The following is a 16,077-nucleotide window of genomic DNA, read 5'->3' on the forward strand; positions in this document are numbered from 1 at the left end:
TTCGCGGCACTCTCGGTACAGGAGTAATAAATTGTCGAATTAAGGATTAGGTTGAGTGTAACAGGTTCTACGCAACGATCTCTATGCAGCAACGACTCTGTTCTGCCGGCACGGTGAAAGAGGATTTGCTCATCTCACCGTGTCTCATGTACGCTCGCGATCGGGGGCGGATTTGAAACGCGACACATCCCCGCGCGTGTCGCACATGCGAATACATTGCGAGCGCAGGTGTACAGCGAGCGGATTACAGGCAATAAAAGCGCAGTAAAGTCCGTTTTGTAGCTATGTCCATAGGTGTATGACGAACGCGGCATTGTCTTTCGGAATGCGTTTAGAGCTGTGAAAATTCACTCGCGAAGAAGAATCCATTATGGTCCACTATTTAGACGAATATCTCACAATGACGGATATGTACTACCAATTATTAAATTAGATGCTGCAAGTTGTGACATCGCAAGTCGTACAAAAATTAACTTTCGAATCAAATTTATTGAAATAATTAACAACGATAATTAACAAAATTATACAATCAAATATTTATACGTGTATTTTGTAATATTCTCGTCTGTGTTTAACATTATTTTAATTACTCTCAGACATTTGAATCGATCGAATGAATTTTCGCCAATTTCACAACCGTTTGAAATGCCGGCTTTGACTGTGTTCCCTGAAATTTTGTTGACCAACGCTTCAACCCCAATAGGAAATCCTCGAGTCACGGAGCGTCAAAGGCTCGAGACCGGAGATCACTAAAGTGGTGTTTCCGCCTCTCCGCCTCGCGGCCTACCTGTGGCTCTCGTTCACCCCTCGTTTACCCTTTAATTCACCTCTCGCCAATTACCACCTTCGGTTAAATGCCTCGCATGAAATCGGCCCGTTCGTTTTCACTCACCTAGGCAGCATATTGAGTCATTCCATCGGCGTGACAGGTAGTATACGATCCAGCTAGCAGTCCTTCTTCGTTTCCGGAAATCGAGGAAACGAAACGGAAGCCCGGTACCAATTAAAAAATTTTTTTCTTCTCCCCGAACACTCGCGCGTCTCGCCGCGATCGAGTTGAATTTTTCGCGTTACGAATTACCGGTGAACCGCGCTCTCGACCGGAGACGATATGCTGTGATCGACGGTGGCGCCAATTTCCAAGGTCGGGTCGCAAGGTCACAGCCCTCTTCCGCACCAAGCCGGCCGGTGCGATCGGAAGTGGCGATCGTGTCGAATTCGCGCGCGTGCCCGTATCGAGCGCGAGTCCCGCTGCGCGTGCTTGCCACCCACCCCCCCCCTGTCGCGTCCTGCACCTCTCCCTCTTTCTCTCGTTCCCAGGCGAGATCCTTATCACACGCGCACCGTGTGCCCCCACGATCTGCACCACGGTCTACCACTCACTGACAAGGGTCCCTTCGTGACACTTGCTACTTCCTTCTTGATTTTTCTCCCTCTCCTGCCGCCGGCTGCTCTTCTCCTCTGCCGCCACCGCTGCTCTCGTCGTCCTCGTTATCCTCGTCGTCGCTTCGGCGACTCGTGGTGTACGTCACGATAGCTAGTCACCGCACGCAGCACGTACCGGCGTGACACACTGGGCTACGTCGCTGATCTCAGTTGACGTTCTCGCATTCGCTCATGTTGCCTCACCGCGATCGCACTCGCGACTATCCGACGACTACGTCCAGTCAGTCACCGGATGTCCCAGATCACTGGTCTCGACACGTGGCGCAAGAGGAAGCTGTTACTCGGGAATCGATGACAGCCGGAGTGTGTCACGTGGCGGTGATGCACGATGATGCACACCGGTATCCGCCCGGTTAACAATCGCGATCGATTGCTCGTGCCAACGTGTTTCGCTAGAGGTGATTGGCTGCTCGTGTCTCGCCAAGCCTCTCCGTACGCCGGTGATTGCTGTTGACGATAGCTCGGCGACAATCTACGGATTCCTTCCTTCCTCCTCGGCGTGTCGATACCCCGTTAGTAATGGAGAACAATGACCTCCGACTCCGAGCGATACTTCGCTCCGCAATCTCGGCAATTATCGGCTTGCGCGCGACGCTTAATCGCTAATATTTTACCTCGTACCGAGGATGATCCGACAGGTTTTTTTCCTCGCTGAGTTGATATCAATCCGTTTCTCCGCTTATCGCTCGATTTCAGCGTGAAATCTCCTCGCGATCCACTCTTCTGGATCGTTTTAAGCTTCGCGAAAGATTCTCTCTGTTTTTTTTTATTTATTTATTTATTTTTTTTTTTAATCGTAAAATATTTTTTCTCTTTGCTTTTCTCGATCTTGCCAGCTCTTCTCGGACCTCGGACTCTTCAAGTACTCTCGCGGATCTTGAAATTCCGCGCGATAAGCGCGAGAGGAATTGCGAGTGAGGACCGGTGCGAACGATCGCGCCGACACGATGGAACAACAGGCCGGGACCGGTGGCGGCTGATTCAAATTCACTCTCCACGTGGCGGCGACGGCGTCGTCCCCGAGACTGCCGCCGGTACGACGCCCAGCGCCGGTCAGTGCGTCGCCATCTCACGGCCCAGCAGCCAACCGGCTTTATCGCCGTGACTCCTCTTGAAAAACGTCGCCGTCAGCGTCGAAACTTAATCGTCGACCAGTCCTTGAAATAAATAGTCCTTGAAATATATAGTCATCCCTTTTACCTGTATACGTATAATCCATGCGATCCAGGATCTCACTCCGTACTCGGAGATAAACACCTATTCTGTGCACGAGTCGAATAATGCGCACTACTTGATGATACCAAGTGCAAATCTCAGCGATACCGGTAATTGTATTCAGAAATAAGCGTGTTGAGGAGAAGCCAACAAGGCATAATCAGGATTGCGTTTGAGGAAGATGCAAATCAGTGCTGGAACTGAAATATTGCTCAATGATTTCAAAGAGTCAATGTTGGCTCGGTGGAAATGTAACGAGAGAAAAATTACGAAAGACTATTGCGAATAAAGAAATCTTTGCAGAGCGAGTATTTCTCAAGTATACAAACAGAGAAATGGATTGCGAGATCTTTTCAATTACATAGAAGTACTTTACTTTTAGAATTAATTACGACAATATTTAGAATATCTAGAAAATTTTAAAATCTCGCGAGAAAGAGACGAGATAATCTTTAATCATTATTTTAGCGAATGCACATATATAACAATATAATGAAATAAATATGACGTATAATATAATGACGTAATGTATGTCCAAGTGCATTAATCATACGAACTTGACGATGAGGAAGGTGCATATGTCAACGTTGGCGCGCTGATACCGCCCGCATCAATTTGGAGAATGTACCATCTGATCCGTCGCAATGTCAAGGATTTATCATCCAAATTGCATTTGCATGGTCCGTAATACGATCTAAGATCCGGGTCATGCTCATAAAGCAGATCTTAATGTGGATCATTTCTGAAGATGTATTCTATTCTCTGAATTGATATCGGGTAGTGCACGTCAATCGAGGGATTGAGATTATTCCACAGAATAGAATGGAATACTACTTTACCAATTATAAAAAGACGATTTAAGCTGTGATTATACACACATATACTCACGACATATTTCATTAAAATAATATTATATATATATATTAAGTCCAAAAAGTTTCGTACTAATAAAATTATTAAAAATCTTTTAACTTATTTCAATACAAATACTATTTTTTGTAATATTAATTTCTTTTTAATAATTTTAATTATTTTGATACATGGCTGTTACATGATTATTACATGATTATTAATTATTTTAAATAGAAAATTGATAATATAGATATTTTCAATTAAATTCGAATTTTAATGCTTAATATAATCCTTTTTGAATTTATATATAAATTCGCAGTTTTTGTTTTTCTATATTTAATCCATTTCCATTTTTATGTTTAAACATAGTCGAGCTTTGCATTCACTGTTATATCACTGTTTAATGAAAAATATATACTAAATCAATAATATTTTATGTATTTTTTGTAATATAATTTTGTAATATAAAAATATAAAATAACCTTAAATCTTAGCCAGTGATTCTTGACAGAAATCGATTTAAATATATTGAAGCGATTTAATAATATTTATCTTTCATCAATCTTTAACTAGATGTATAATATTACTATTATGATATAATATTACTGATATAGTATTACTGATATAATATTACTATTAATATCAGAACCTGATGATTATTTTTAGGATAAAAAAATGTATAGTTTTTATAATGTAGATACTAATTAGTACTAATTGATTAGTGTATATTAAAGTGCATCAATTCGGTCATAAAATAGTGACTTATTCATTCTCATAGAATTTATCGACGAATATCAACACAAAATGCAGATGCATTGAAGCGAAAGGAAATAAAATGTTTATCACATAACCGACAACAACCGACGTGTATACATTCACATTTATAGTCCAACATTTTTATACAATAATCGCAAGTGCATAACGGGACATGCCTTCGCTCAGCTGACCCTCCTCCATTCATACGCCTGTCCATTCATCCCATACAATGAACCGTGACATTTGCGTCGCTGCAACACGGTTCACGACATCTTTCGCCCATGCGGTCTCTGATGTAATGAGACTGGCTATTTTAAGATCGTCTACGGAGCATTTCATAATCGTGCATTGTCTTGTCGAGAAATTCCTACTTCCCGAGACAAATATATATTTTTTCTTAAGTATCTTGTTTTCATTAAGAGGAAGTTAAAAAAAGTGACGATATTGTTACCGTTTCTTAGAAAACTTCCCTTATAATTCAGAAGCTTTAGTATCTGAAACGAACTATATATTGTGTCCATGAAGAAAGAAAATAATAGCATCTTATTCAAACATTGAGGGAAAAATCGAAATGTTGAGAAGGTGATTATAAAATAGAATTGGCAAATGGTAGGTATTATTTTGGAATATCCTGTATATATATATATATATATACAGGATATATGTCAGTGCACTTAGAGAATATCTTAGAACGCGCGATAAACGCATTCTCTGTTCTTTTCAAAAAAGACTCTTAGAGTTCTGGCGTTCAAGAGCTTCGCGAGCTTCTATCTATCATCTCGTAGCGTGGCGAAAGACCTGCAGCTGCTTGAGATTCGATTGCTGGGAGATTATTATGATAATCATCACGGAAAAAAAAAAACCGAAAGTAACTAAGTGAATGTCAGGTATAGAGCGCGAACGCATTAACGCACGTTGATATTCGGTTTTTTTATCTTGTTGCTTCATCTGCATGCTCAGTAGAACGTACTTCCCGCATCTCTACTCCGTTCTTGCATCGGCATGCTTTGCCGGTTAACGAGATAACAAAATGATCAGGCGTAAATCACCAGTTAATCGAGCCGACTAAAACCAGTTTTTCCTCAAAAGATGCTTCTAACTGTTGATATTTTAAAAGAAGACCGACGCGCTCATGTGCTTGTCCTGACATCTTATATATCAGGACCTCGTCGTATAATTAAGATTGATTAATATGATAGAAACGAGATAATATAAAAATATATCACCAAATATGTTATCAAAATAATATGTAAATGATCGCAGTATAATCCTATACTTATGAGAAAAGAAATTAGAATTTTTATATGACTGGATTATTTATGTTTGTACTTTTCATAAATCCAAACAATATTTTTTTTTGTTATAATATCGATGCTTATTATAAAACTCTATGTTAAACGGTTAACATAGAGTTGTTCGCCGTTTTGAAATCGGCAATAACGCAATCGAAGCTCAATAAAAGCCAGATGTTGATGGCCACTCGAGGATAACGGATTCTATATAGCGGCTGCAATTGCTCGTTCGTGCAATTCTCGAAAAACCAATTGCGTGCCGATACATTCAGCGAATGCGGGAAATTAATTTGGCGCCTGATCCACGCCGCGTGTTATTTTGCGCAAGCTGACCCGTTATTGGTACGACGCGACGGACTATTCACGGACTCGGACGTTTTAACCGGACATGCAAGATAATTTCGCGATCGGCGGACGCGCTATAATGGCTACGTCGCGTCGTCGCGTAAATTTTGCCGATGCATTCAAGATCGCAGGCGAGCGAGACGGCACAGGACCTCCCCCCTCCCCCCTTCGTCGCGAGAAAACGTCGCTGCGACTCGAGTGTAAAGGGGTATATCGTCGAGCTGTTAATTGAAATTGTAAAGTGGCCAAGCCGGCGACGAAGCCATTCCCGCATTTACGTCCGTCCGCGATAATTTAACGGGAGATTTCAGCAGGAGGCGTCGCAACGTTTACTAGTCCGGGGGTGGCGAACGAGGTGAGTAACGACATAGGACAAAGTGTCGCGCGCAGGTGCGCGCCAAGAATCTCTGAAAATGCAGGAAAAGCAAAGGGTAGATTGTAGTATAGAGGTGAGAGGAACGATGAGAGGTCGGAGCAATTTGTTTGGATCCGAGATGCAGGTGAGATTAACCCTTCGCCGGCGTGTCGGGAAATTATTACGCTGTCACTTTGCGCGGCGTCGATCGAGCATTTCTCGCGCCGCGTAATTCTTAAATACAAAATTCTTAAAATCTCTCGCTGATTGATTATTAAAAAAATTGAAACATTGAAAAATTGAAATCGACATCTAATACCATCCTACGCCTGACGCACCAAGCAATTGAATATAAAGTCTGTCTATCGTTTGTGTTCATTTTTAACTGAATGAAAAAATCACGAAGCCCTAAAAAAATATATATTAATTTTATAAGATACTAATTTTACAGTATTTCTATATTAAAACTTGATATCTCATTAGTATCTCATAAATTTTATATTATTTTGTAAAACTTTCTCTATTCCCACGAATTTTACATTCCTCCGTATAATGATACAACAAAAATTAATGATCGTATTCAAAATATATAATGATAATGATTGACGATGTCTAACTCAGACACTAATTATAGACTAAACTCAATCTTAATATGACGCTTTTGAATAGATAAATGGATAATGATATAATGATAAATTCTTATTATAGCGCATCGTAACAACGTAATTCGTATAGAAAAAAATCTTAAGGTATAATTTATAGCGATTAGAAAACGCTGATATAAGTTAGATATACTTAATGAGAAAAAAAAGAAAGGAAGTTATTTGATTACACGAGCGGTAACTTTCATTAGTAGACCCAGCCGCGAATGGTCGAAGTCCATTTATTAGTTGAGCGGACAAGATCGTTACAGGGGTAAACTTTCGCGAAGAAGAAGTTTCCAGCCGAACAACGCACGCTCGCTCGGCCGTTTGGAGAGATTTGCACTTAGGCAACTTATTAACCCGGTTTAATCGCGCCCCGTCGAGTCAAACTCTCTGATTGGTGCTGGATGACGTCGGCGTGCTGTTTAATCCTTGCACGAAGTCGCACGAACTAATTTCGCGAACTACATTTACAAGCGTCCTCTCAGTACGCTTGAGATCAGGACGTACTAAAGAATTGCAACAGATCCTCATCTGCGTGAGGATTGACTATGCGCACTCCGCATACTTTCGTAACTGAAGAATGAAACGTCCGACTGGACTTAAGTTATTCCTTGCTAATTCTTTTTACAATTTTTATAATATTTTCAAATGTTACTCTTATATGATACAATAAATATGTACTATTAACTGATACATATTGTTATTATATCTAATTACAATAATGTATCAGTTAATACTAATGATACTAATAATCAGATTAAATATCATTTTGGGATTAAACATCATTGTTTTGGGATTAAATATGATTTAGATCAATAAACGATATGGACTAAAGAATATTCTATATTATTAATTAATGTTAATTATTATTTCATTTAAGATATTAAGAATTATATTATGTGACGAATTGCTTAACGTTTATTCATTTTTGCTTTATCTCAAAAGCAATGATCTCTAATCTTAGTATAGAATGACACTTTTTTTCTTCTTTATAATTTATTAAAATGTGTGTGTGTGTGTGTGTGTGTGTGTGTGTGTGTGTGTGTGTATGTGTGTGTCGCGCGCATATATATACGTATATTATACTTTTTAATCTGTCTTTTAATTAATAATATTTGTTTATTTTTAGGAAAATAAAAGAATAGGATAATTAACTCGCGTGCAACTAGAAAAATACATTTTTTAAGTATATAAAAAGGATAATAAGTAAATAAAATGTAAATTAAAAAAAATAAATATTGATTTTAGTTGTTAAAGTTTGTAATTTTAACAAATTATTATTAACCTGATTAATACTTAAGTAAAACATGATCGGTATAATTCAATAATTTCTGCAAAGCGCTCACTGTAGAAATCCTTCTTTCTTGAAACCTTGTAGCAGTGCATCAAACATGTCGGTAAAATATGTCGCTTTAGTTTTTATTTAGCGGTTTATTTTTTAACTTATTCTTGAAATATTAATCTATTTTTGTAAATATCTTGCAAGCTAAATCATAAAAAAGATATGCGCAAAAATTTTTTTAATTTAAAACAAATTCAAACAAAATACATTTAAATAATCTTTTTTATGAAAACTAAATTAAACCAAAATTTGGATATTTTATGCTTAGAAAAGTATTATGCTCATGAAAAGTATTATTGTTTTTATATTTTGTATACTTGATATATGATAATATTTTCTTTGAACGTATATTTTATTGATAATATGGTATTTTTATTGCCTTCCAAGAATCGAATTTAATTACACGTTTATTACATAAATATTGAAAACTTATATTTTATTTGTAATAACAAAAATTATTATATTGTATTATATTTTACATTTATTAAATTATTATATTGTATTATATTTTACATTTATTAAATTAAAATAATTTTGTTATAATATTATTTTAATTATAATAATTATTCTTCACTCTCTTGTAGTACTTTGAACTTAATCACCGACGATCGGTTATGTCAGCATTCTCCAAATATCTCAAATCTTTGCAAGGGGATGCTGTATCGTCTCTATTATCGACAAAATGTGATAATTTTTGTATCAGTTTAGTTTTATATTAATTTTATAGATTTGGAATTTTTTTCACAATTAAAGTTTATGCATTAATACGTGTTTAATATATGAATTTAAGAACGAAAAAAATTTTTTTAATTTAAATCTTATATTTTTAATTTTTATCATTTGTTATTTTAATATGACGTTCAAAGTTGTTAAGAGTTGTCACATCAATTTGCTTTGTATAAAAATTTTACAGTATGTAAAACTGATATTGTTAAACTAAGAAGATTACAAGAAAAAAACAACATTGAGTTTTTAGAATTAGACTTAGATATTTAATGTGATACAAAAACTTGGCATGAAAATTTGTTCATATATGTACAAAGATGTGTGTATGAGTGTATATATAAACTGTGTATCTTTGTAGTATAAATGTGTATGTGTATGACCGCTTTCGTCGAAGTTGACTCTTTATCATCATTTTAATACTAATTTCTAAGATGTTTTTGCATGCAGATATTACATAGCTTGATAAATCACATGATTTATTAAAATTAGCGTCAAAAGTCAACATGAATTAACATCTTGTGATAGACGATTTCTATTTTAGTTTCTCTCGGTATACTCTTTCATTTCTACATAGTGTCTACATTTAGCCAATAGATGATGCTATATTTTTTTATCTCGATCAGAGAGAAGGCTGAGAACGACCATTCTGGCCTTTTTCATGGGACCGAATAATTTAATAACATTATAAATTAATATAAAACATTATAAATTATGTAAACTCGTTGAAAAAATTATATATCTAAAATTTCCACTCAACATAAATGGCCCCAGAAATTTATGCATAGGTCAGTATTCAGAATCCATTATATTTAAGATCTTAAGTTAGGTATCAGATTGTTTCAAGATCCTGTTTAGTCAATGAGATTTCCGTATTACAATTTGAACTTATGCTTAAGTATCTTAAATATAAATAGATCTTAAATATAAAAACTGAATACCGGCCATAAATGAAGGCTGTGAAAGTATGGTGAATCTTTGATAGCGTCACGTTCCATGTGGATTTATTTGCATATATCTATACAAGTATGTATATTTATTTTTATAAGTAAACATATATATCTTATAAAAGTAAATATATATATTTCTATAAATGATATGCAAATTTTTATAAGTAAAAATATTTTTTTATTATTTGGAGCGGAAGTATGGAAGCTAACGGAATATAAAGAATGAAAGAAAAATTAACAGTTATAGAAATGAATTTTTTCAAAGAAGATCAGTTAATATCATAACTGATCTTCTCTGAAAAAGTCCATTTGATCATTCCTTTATTTCTCAATATCATGAGAGGGATAATGGATAGTCACATCGATAGTCAGTTTTTCTATAAGCGAGAGACCCCAATATTGAAGAATAGAAGATGGACATATATATCATAAAAATTAATATCAAGATCAAAGAAGTAATAAAAAACAATTTTTTAACATTTAAATTTTTATATTATAATTAGATATAATTAAATATTGATATAACTTAAATATATAATAGATTTACAAAGAATTCTGCAAAACCAAAAACGTTCTGCTTGAATGATCTCAATACGAAACTAAATTCACATACATGTATCACGTACAGATAAACCGCCGGTTTATTATTTTGTGGTCGTAAGCGTAAGCTCTCCAGTGTCGCTCGACCGGGTTACGATAAATGACGCGGTATAGGCTGTCGGATATCATTATCACAATTACGCCAGTTCATCGTAACTTACACTTACACTTACTCGTTTCCGCTCCGTTCTCGCAGCGCGCGAGTCACGTACGGGCAGGTGGCGCCCGCATAATCGCGGAAAAAATGCAATCGTTGCAGAGGCAAGCGATGAGAAGCAGCGAGAGCCCGGAACGGAGGTCGCCGTCAGGCTAACGAAAGAAATTTAATTAGAAGTTCCTTTTATTTCATCACATTTCTATCTTCCCTGTCCTCTCATGGGTTTCGTTCCGCTGTCGCTTGCCTCCTATCAGACTTATCTTATCTCATTCTCCGTTCCCTTTGCATTTTTTTTTATGCTTGATATGCGCCTTACTAAATTGCAACATCGTGTCTCGTACCTTCAGCGCAAATAACATCGCGTGATTAAGACTAGTCCGTTGGACAGAGCTGTTTGCCCTGCCTTTCCCAACTTGTGGATTCGTGATGCAGGTCGATTCATCAGTTTTCGCGAAACTCGTGTAAGATACATCATTTCTCGCGTATAAGAATAGCTTCAAAAGTAAGAATAGCTTCATGTTTGAAAACAACCTTTTTGACTTGCTGTCAAGCATGCAAATGATTTTACTCAAGAACCGAAAAGATTATTTTATTTGCTAAGTACTTTCAAAGGTAAAGCTTTAATTTTTTTCAAATGTCTTATGTCTTGTCCTCTTTCTATTTTATCTTCTTTCTTTTTTTTCCCTTTTTTTTCCTCTTTTCTGCCTGCGGTCCAGCTTTATACATATCGGTCCCACACAATTTTCTGCATTTCCCTCTCTTGTGGTCTACTGTTGTATCAAAACAATGTGCAACATGATTGCGTGTTATACAATTTAATTTAAAAAACATCAACGATTTTGTGCACCTGCAGAACGAAGCGTAACTAATGCACTGAGAAAGTTGTATCTCAGTCTTTAAAACTGAATATAAAGGAGAAGCGAAACCGATGTTCAGCGTACACCTTTAGTATATTTACGCTTGATTCTGTTGATCCACATAACGTCAAGTAATGCAAACAACAATAAATTTGCGAGAAGAAAAAATAAAATTTGCTTACATTTGTTACATACATTCAATTTGACCATTACTTTGTTTAACTGCAACATTGTTTTTATAATAGCTTGTCCTTTTTTATGTATAATAAAAAAAAAATAGGAAACTAAAATAATTTTTGAAATTTTTTTATTCAATCGGTTTTTTATAATTTTATTAATTCTTCGATGAATAGCAATTAAGAAATTGAATATTTTTTCAATGATCTATTTATTAAGTTCTAAAATGCAATTTTATTTAATTATTAAATAAGTATTGAGAATCATGTTATCATTCCCTATTTTTACTTACTTATTCGAGCGATTTACGCGATTTGTACCTTCTGTAATGCGATTTTGCAGATTTCTCTCTCTCTATTTAGCATATCTTCTTTCGATCCGAATACTGGATTCGATACAAGGGAGTTCTTTATATTTCCTTATATGGACGTGTTGCGTGCGCTATACCATATGCTCTTCTTGACGTATTCCTCCACTTCATACACGAGAAAATTGTGCGAAAAGGTGAATCGGCGATTTTATGCACCTGCGAAACGAGGTGTGATTAATGTGTTGATTTCATTTGGGGAAGATGTGCTTTAATTTTCGAAATTAATAATGAAGTTTATTAAGAAGAAACACCGATTAGTCAATTGTTTATCAGCATTATGCATAAAAATTGACGGAAATTTCAAATGACAATCCCTTTCGTACATTGACTTCAACATCGTCGTTGAGAAAAAGCAATTATTTATATCAATACTTCACTTTTAAGATTTCCATGCTTCTAACTTGATAAATGTTGTTCCTCGCCCTGATGAACTGCAATGAAGTGAACTGCAATGTTCACGAAACATTGATGTTTAACAATGTACCGTGACACGGATAATATCTGTAAATATATTAATTTTTTACTTGTATCAATTTTATGCGACTTACATGAAAATATGAAGCATATATTTGTATCTCCTAATATATTTAAAGATAAAAATATATCCAAGTTTTCGTGTGCAAAGTAAATGAAATGAAGTAAATGAATTAAGTTAACAGATAAAAATTTAAAAATATACCCAATGCAAATTCTTATGCGAAACGAGCGGCAACTGTAACGGTATTAGCGAGATGCTTTTACTGTCATTGCGATTATAATTTTTTGATCAATTGCATTTCTCCGTTTGACTCCGAGGCATGTACGCGATATAAGAAGAGAGCAAGATACTACATATGCCTTTCTTTCATAATGGAAGCGCGTTCATAATTCGTCCCTTGAGATCGCCAATCGACTTGATTACGCGGCGCATCGCGAAACACGATCGAATAAATGGCAATAACAGAATATTACTTCTGCGTTCAGAGGGATTGATAGTTTGCTGTTCATCGTTTAACGCGCGATACAACATTATGTAAACTGGAACGTTGTAATAACGAGGAAAGTATGGAGAATCATTTCTCTTCAAATTTTGATTCGCTTACACTTTCTCCAATGATGTACTTTAAAAAGAGATGACTTTTAATTTATATTGAATTTTTGCATTATATGGGAATATGAAGGAAATATGAAGTATCGTTTAATATTAGATTTAAAGAAAAAAATGGAAAAAAACTATATATTAATTATAACAATAAAATCTAACAGATATTATATTTTTAGTCTTTTATTGCAACAAGGTAACAATTATCTTTCATATTCGTTTTAAGCCTTCGACACGGATAACATCGCAAAATTAAAGTCGGTGAGTGGTATTTGCAATCTTTCGTTGCCTTTTAATTCTTTTTTTTTTGTCTGCACGCACGTTCTTTGGCTGTGCACTTAACATCGACTAAGATGAGTGGACGGTTTTATATAAAAGAAGCGAAACTAATACACAAAATTTTAAGCAACGCAAATAAGATGTATCGAAGTCAGATTTAGTGACATGGACGAACTTTTGTTTGAAAAAATGGAAGATTATCGATTACGAAGCTTATTAAATTTATTACAAGATAATTGTTATACATACAGGGTATCTAATTCATAAGGATTCACCACTTATGTACAAGTAGAGGACCAAATTAGGGATGCCAGTTCATGTACGATGTTGCAGTCACGCTGTAGCACGTGGACGGAATAGGCTGACACACACTGTAGCATGAGCGCTCGCGTGTGTCATCGAGAGGACATAAAGTATATTATAGAATTTTCATATATGAAAAAAATGTAAGAAAATGAACCAATCAGAGTCTTTCATTTTATGGTGTAAAAATGGAGAATCATGATTGCTTCATTTTCTTATACGTTACACATTGTGCGTTATGCAAAAGTGTATGTTCCGGTCCTAAAATATATATTTTTCGAACACAGCCGAGCTAAGCTGGCTAAGTCAGCGCTTTTCACGGCGAAAATTGTAGCCATACAAAGCCGACAACGATAATAATGACAACGTTTCTTAAATGTAAATTTACAGATTTGATCTTTGAATATTGCAATATCTCTGCTTATAGAACACATAAACAAAAAATAAGATCACTTTTATTATATAATTTAAATCCAAGCAATTGATTGCGCCTATCCAGAACTTGAACTCGGTTCAGCCATTAATAAGATTCGATAATCTCGGGTACTCGCAAATCGCTGGCTCGCGTAAAGTCACACGGTAGTGTTTCGATTGACTTGACACTCGAGATGCTACCGTGTCTCCTGACTAATGATTTCGGCTAGCGGTCTATTGAACGTAAACAAAATATAGGAAACAATGTTTGAATTTTATTAGAAGTATAAATATTTTAAAACCACATTATTTTTTGAATCTTAAGATATAAATAGGTTAAATGAAACAAATACAATATATTGAAAGTAAATAATATAGTATCCAAAAAATATCAAAAAAGATAAAGACTAATGTTACTAATAATGCTATCGAATAATATTGTTATCTCACTTTAGCGAGATAGCACTCGACTCATTCGCACTCAGCACGCACGCGTCTGCGCGTGGCACGAGAAATCGCACGAACATCCGGGGCCTGTTCATTATGATTTAAATGTATATATATGTGTGTGTGTGTGTGTGTGTGTGTATAGTATGCATATAGTCCAATATATAGTAAACAAGAGTATTTAAATAATATATAAATAATATAAAGTTTACTTTAAATATTTTTTTATGAGTATCTTCTTACGTACAAGTATTACTTTATTTGAAACATTTGAAACATTGAAATATTTTATATTCCTTATTTTATATTCCTTATTTTATGATTGGTCATATTTTTTCCTAGTTTTTTCCTAGTTTTGGCTTGTAGAGTTTAGCGCTTCAGTTTCAAGTTATAGAAACTCAGTTTTAGTTTACTAGATAGCTTAATACTTAAAAGCAGTTCCGTATAGTTAACACGTGATGGATAAATTAATTTATATAAAATAAATAGTTATTTTTGTGTTTATGACGTAATATAATATTTATTTAATAGATTTGTGAAGTGTGCTATTTATTTTAGTTTGTAAATTGAAGTCGATCAAACTTGGATAATTGGATAACGCAATTTTTAAATTTAGTGCATATTTAACGTAAAAATTATGTGTATAAAAATTATGTGAATTCCTTTTAACATAATTACTAACATAATAACTCATTTGAATGATGATAATCTTCCTAATAAAAGTGAAGGACGACAATTATTTTGTATAAATTAAATAAACTACAAAATTGTATTGTTAAATTAATTTGTGTTAATTTTTATTGTGAATTTAGTGATATAATTTAGTGAATATCATGCAAAAAATATCATTTTAGTACGTATCATGAGCATCATGGCCAGTACAACATGGCCGTATGCTTTACTATTTTCACACGTTTGAAAATTTTATTAATTTAAACAAAAATTTTGTTAAAAATATGTATGAAAGCATAAATTTTCAGGAAAGTGTTTGTGATTGTAAATTTTTTATTTGTGTATAATGTGTGTAATAATTTGTTACCAAAGGATATATAAGATTACAATGAAGGAAAGAACATATTTATGTAAGTTTTAATTACTTTATATATTTTGTTTGTTTTATAATTTTAAAATTATATATAGTACATGCGAGAATCTGATTTAATAATTCTGAAGACAATTTATCGAGAATAAAAACGTAAAATTTAGATTGTATTGTTTCTGAATGATCTAGATTTTATTCAGCATTTTCGATCCTTCTTTTGCGGATTATAGAATATTTTAGGTATTTTAATTACAAGTAAATAGCATATAATTATATATAAAAAACGAAATAAGTACGAACATTTTCAATTATCGAGTGGAATCGTTTGATTGATAATACTTTTTGTACATTTTATTCCATTCTTGAGTGGTTACACGTGGTTACACGTGGTTAGGTTATGGGCTAAAGGGTGGGGGGTGTTAATTGT

General features: G+C 34.6%; 1 protein-coding gene and 1 long non-coding RNA gene across 15 annotated transcripts in view; both read right to left on the reverse strand.

The window, feature by feature from the left end:
- Window positions 1-2,469, reverse strand: part of Mp (collagen XV/XVIII-type protein multiplexin) — a 215,302-nt gene extending 212,833 nt beyond the window's left edge. For 5 of the 13 annotated variants that reach the window (XM_089071493.1, XM_089071495.1, XM_089071491.1 and 2 more), the window contains exon 1: window positions 893-2,467. In XM_089071493.1, the coding sequence (XP_088927619.1) occupies window positions 893-903 (11 nt within the window). In that variant the 5' untranslated portion in view covers window positions 904-2,467. Of the gene's footprint in view, window positions 1-892 lie in introns of all 13 variants that reach the window. The other 8 variants (XM_089071497.1, XM_011644690.3, XM_089071496.1 and 5 more) reach the window with 4 other exon arrangements.
- A 7,728-nt stretch (window positions 2,470-10,197) lies between these two features.
- On the reverse strand, window positions 10,198-13,840 carry LOC105430907 (uncharacterized). Of its 2 annotated transcripts, XR_016138114.1 has the most exons (4): window positions 13,694-13,840; window positions 12,462-12,585; window positions 11,720-12,240; window positions 10,198-11,450 (listed from the first exon to the last, which is right to left on the reverse strand). It is a non-coding gene; the product is annotated as an uncharacterized LOC105430907 (long non-coding RNA). The 2 variants fall into 2 exon arrangements; XR_968234.3 differs by having other exon boundaries at window positions 10,198-12,240; window positions 13,694-13,835.
- Window positions 13,841-16,077: the final 2,237 nt, after the last annotated feature.

Source organism: Pogonomyrmex barbatus, unplaced genomic scaffold, assembly GCF_055798465.1.
Source record: "Pogonomyrmex barbatus isolate J1 unplaced genomic scaffold, ASM5579846v1 scaffold12, whole genome shotgun sequence".
NCBI lineage: Eukaryota > Metazoa > Arthropoda > Insecta > Hymenoptera > Formicidae > Pogonomyrmex > Pogonomyrmex barbatus.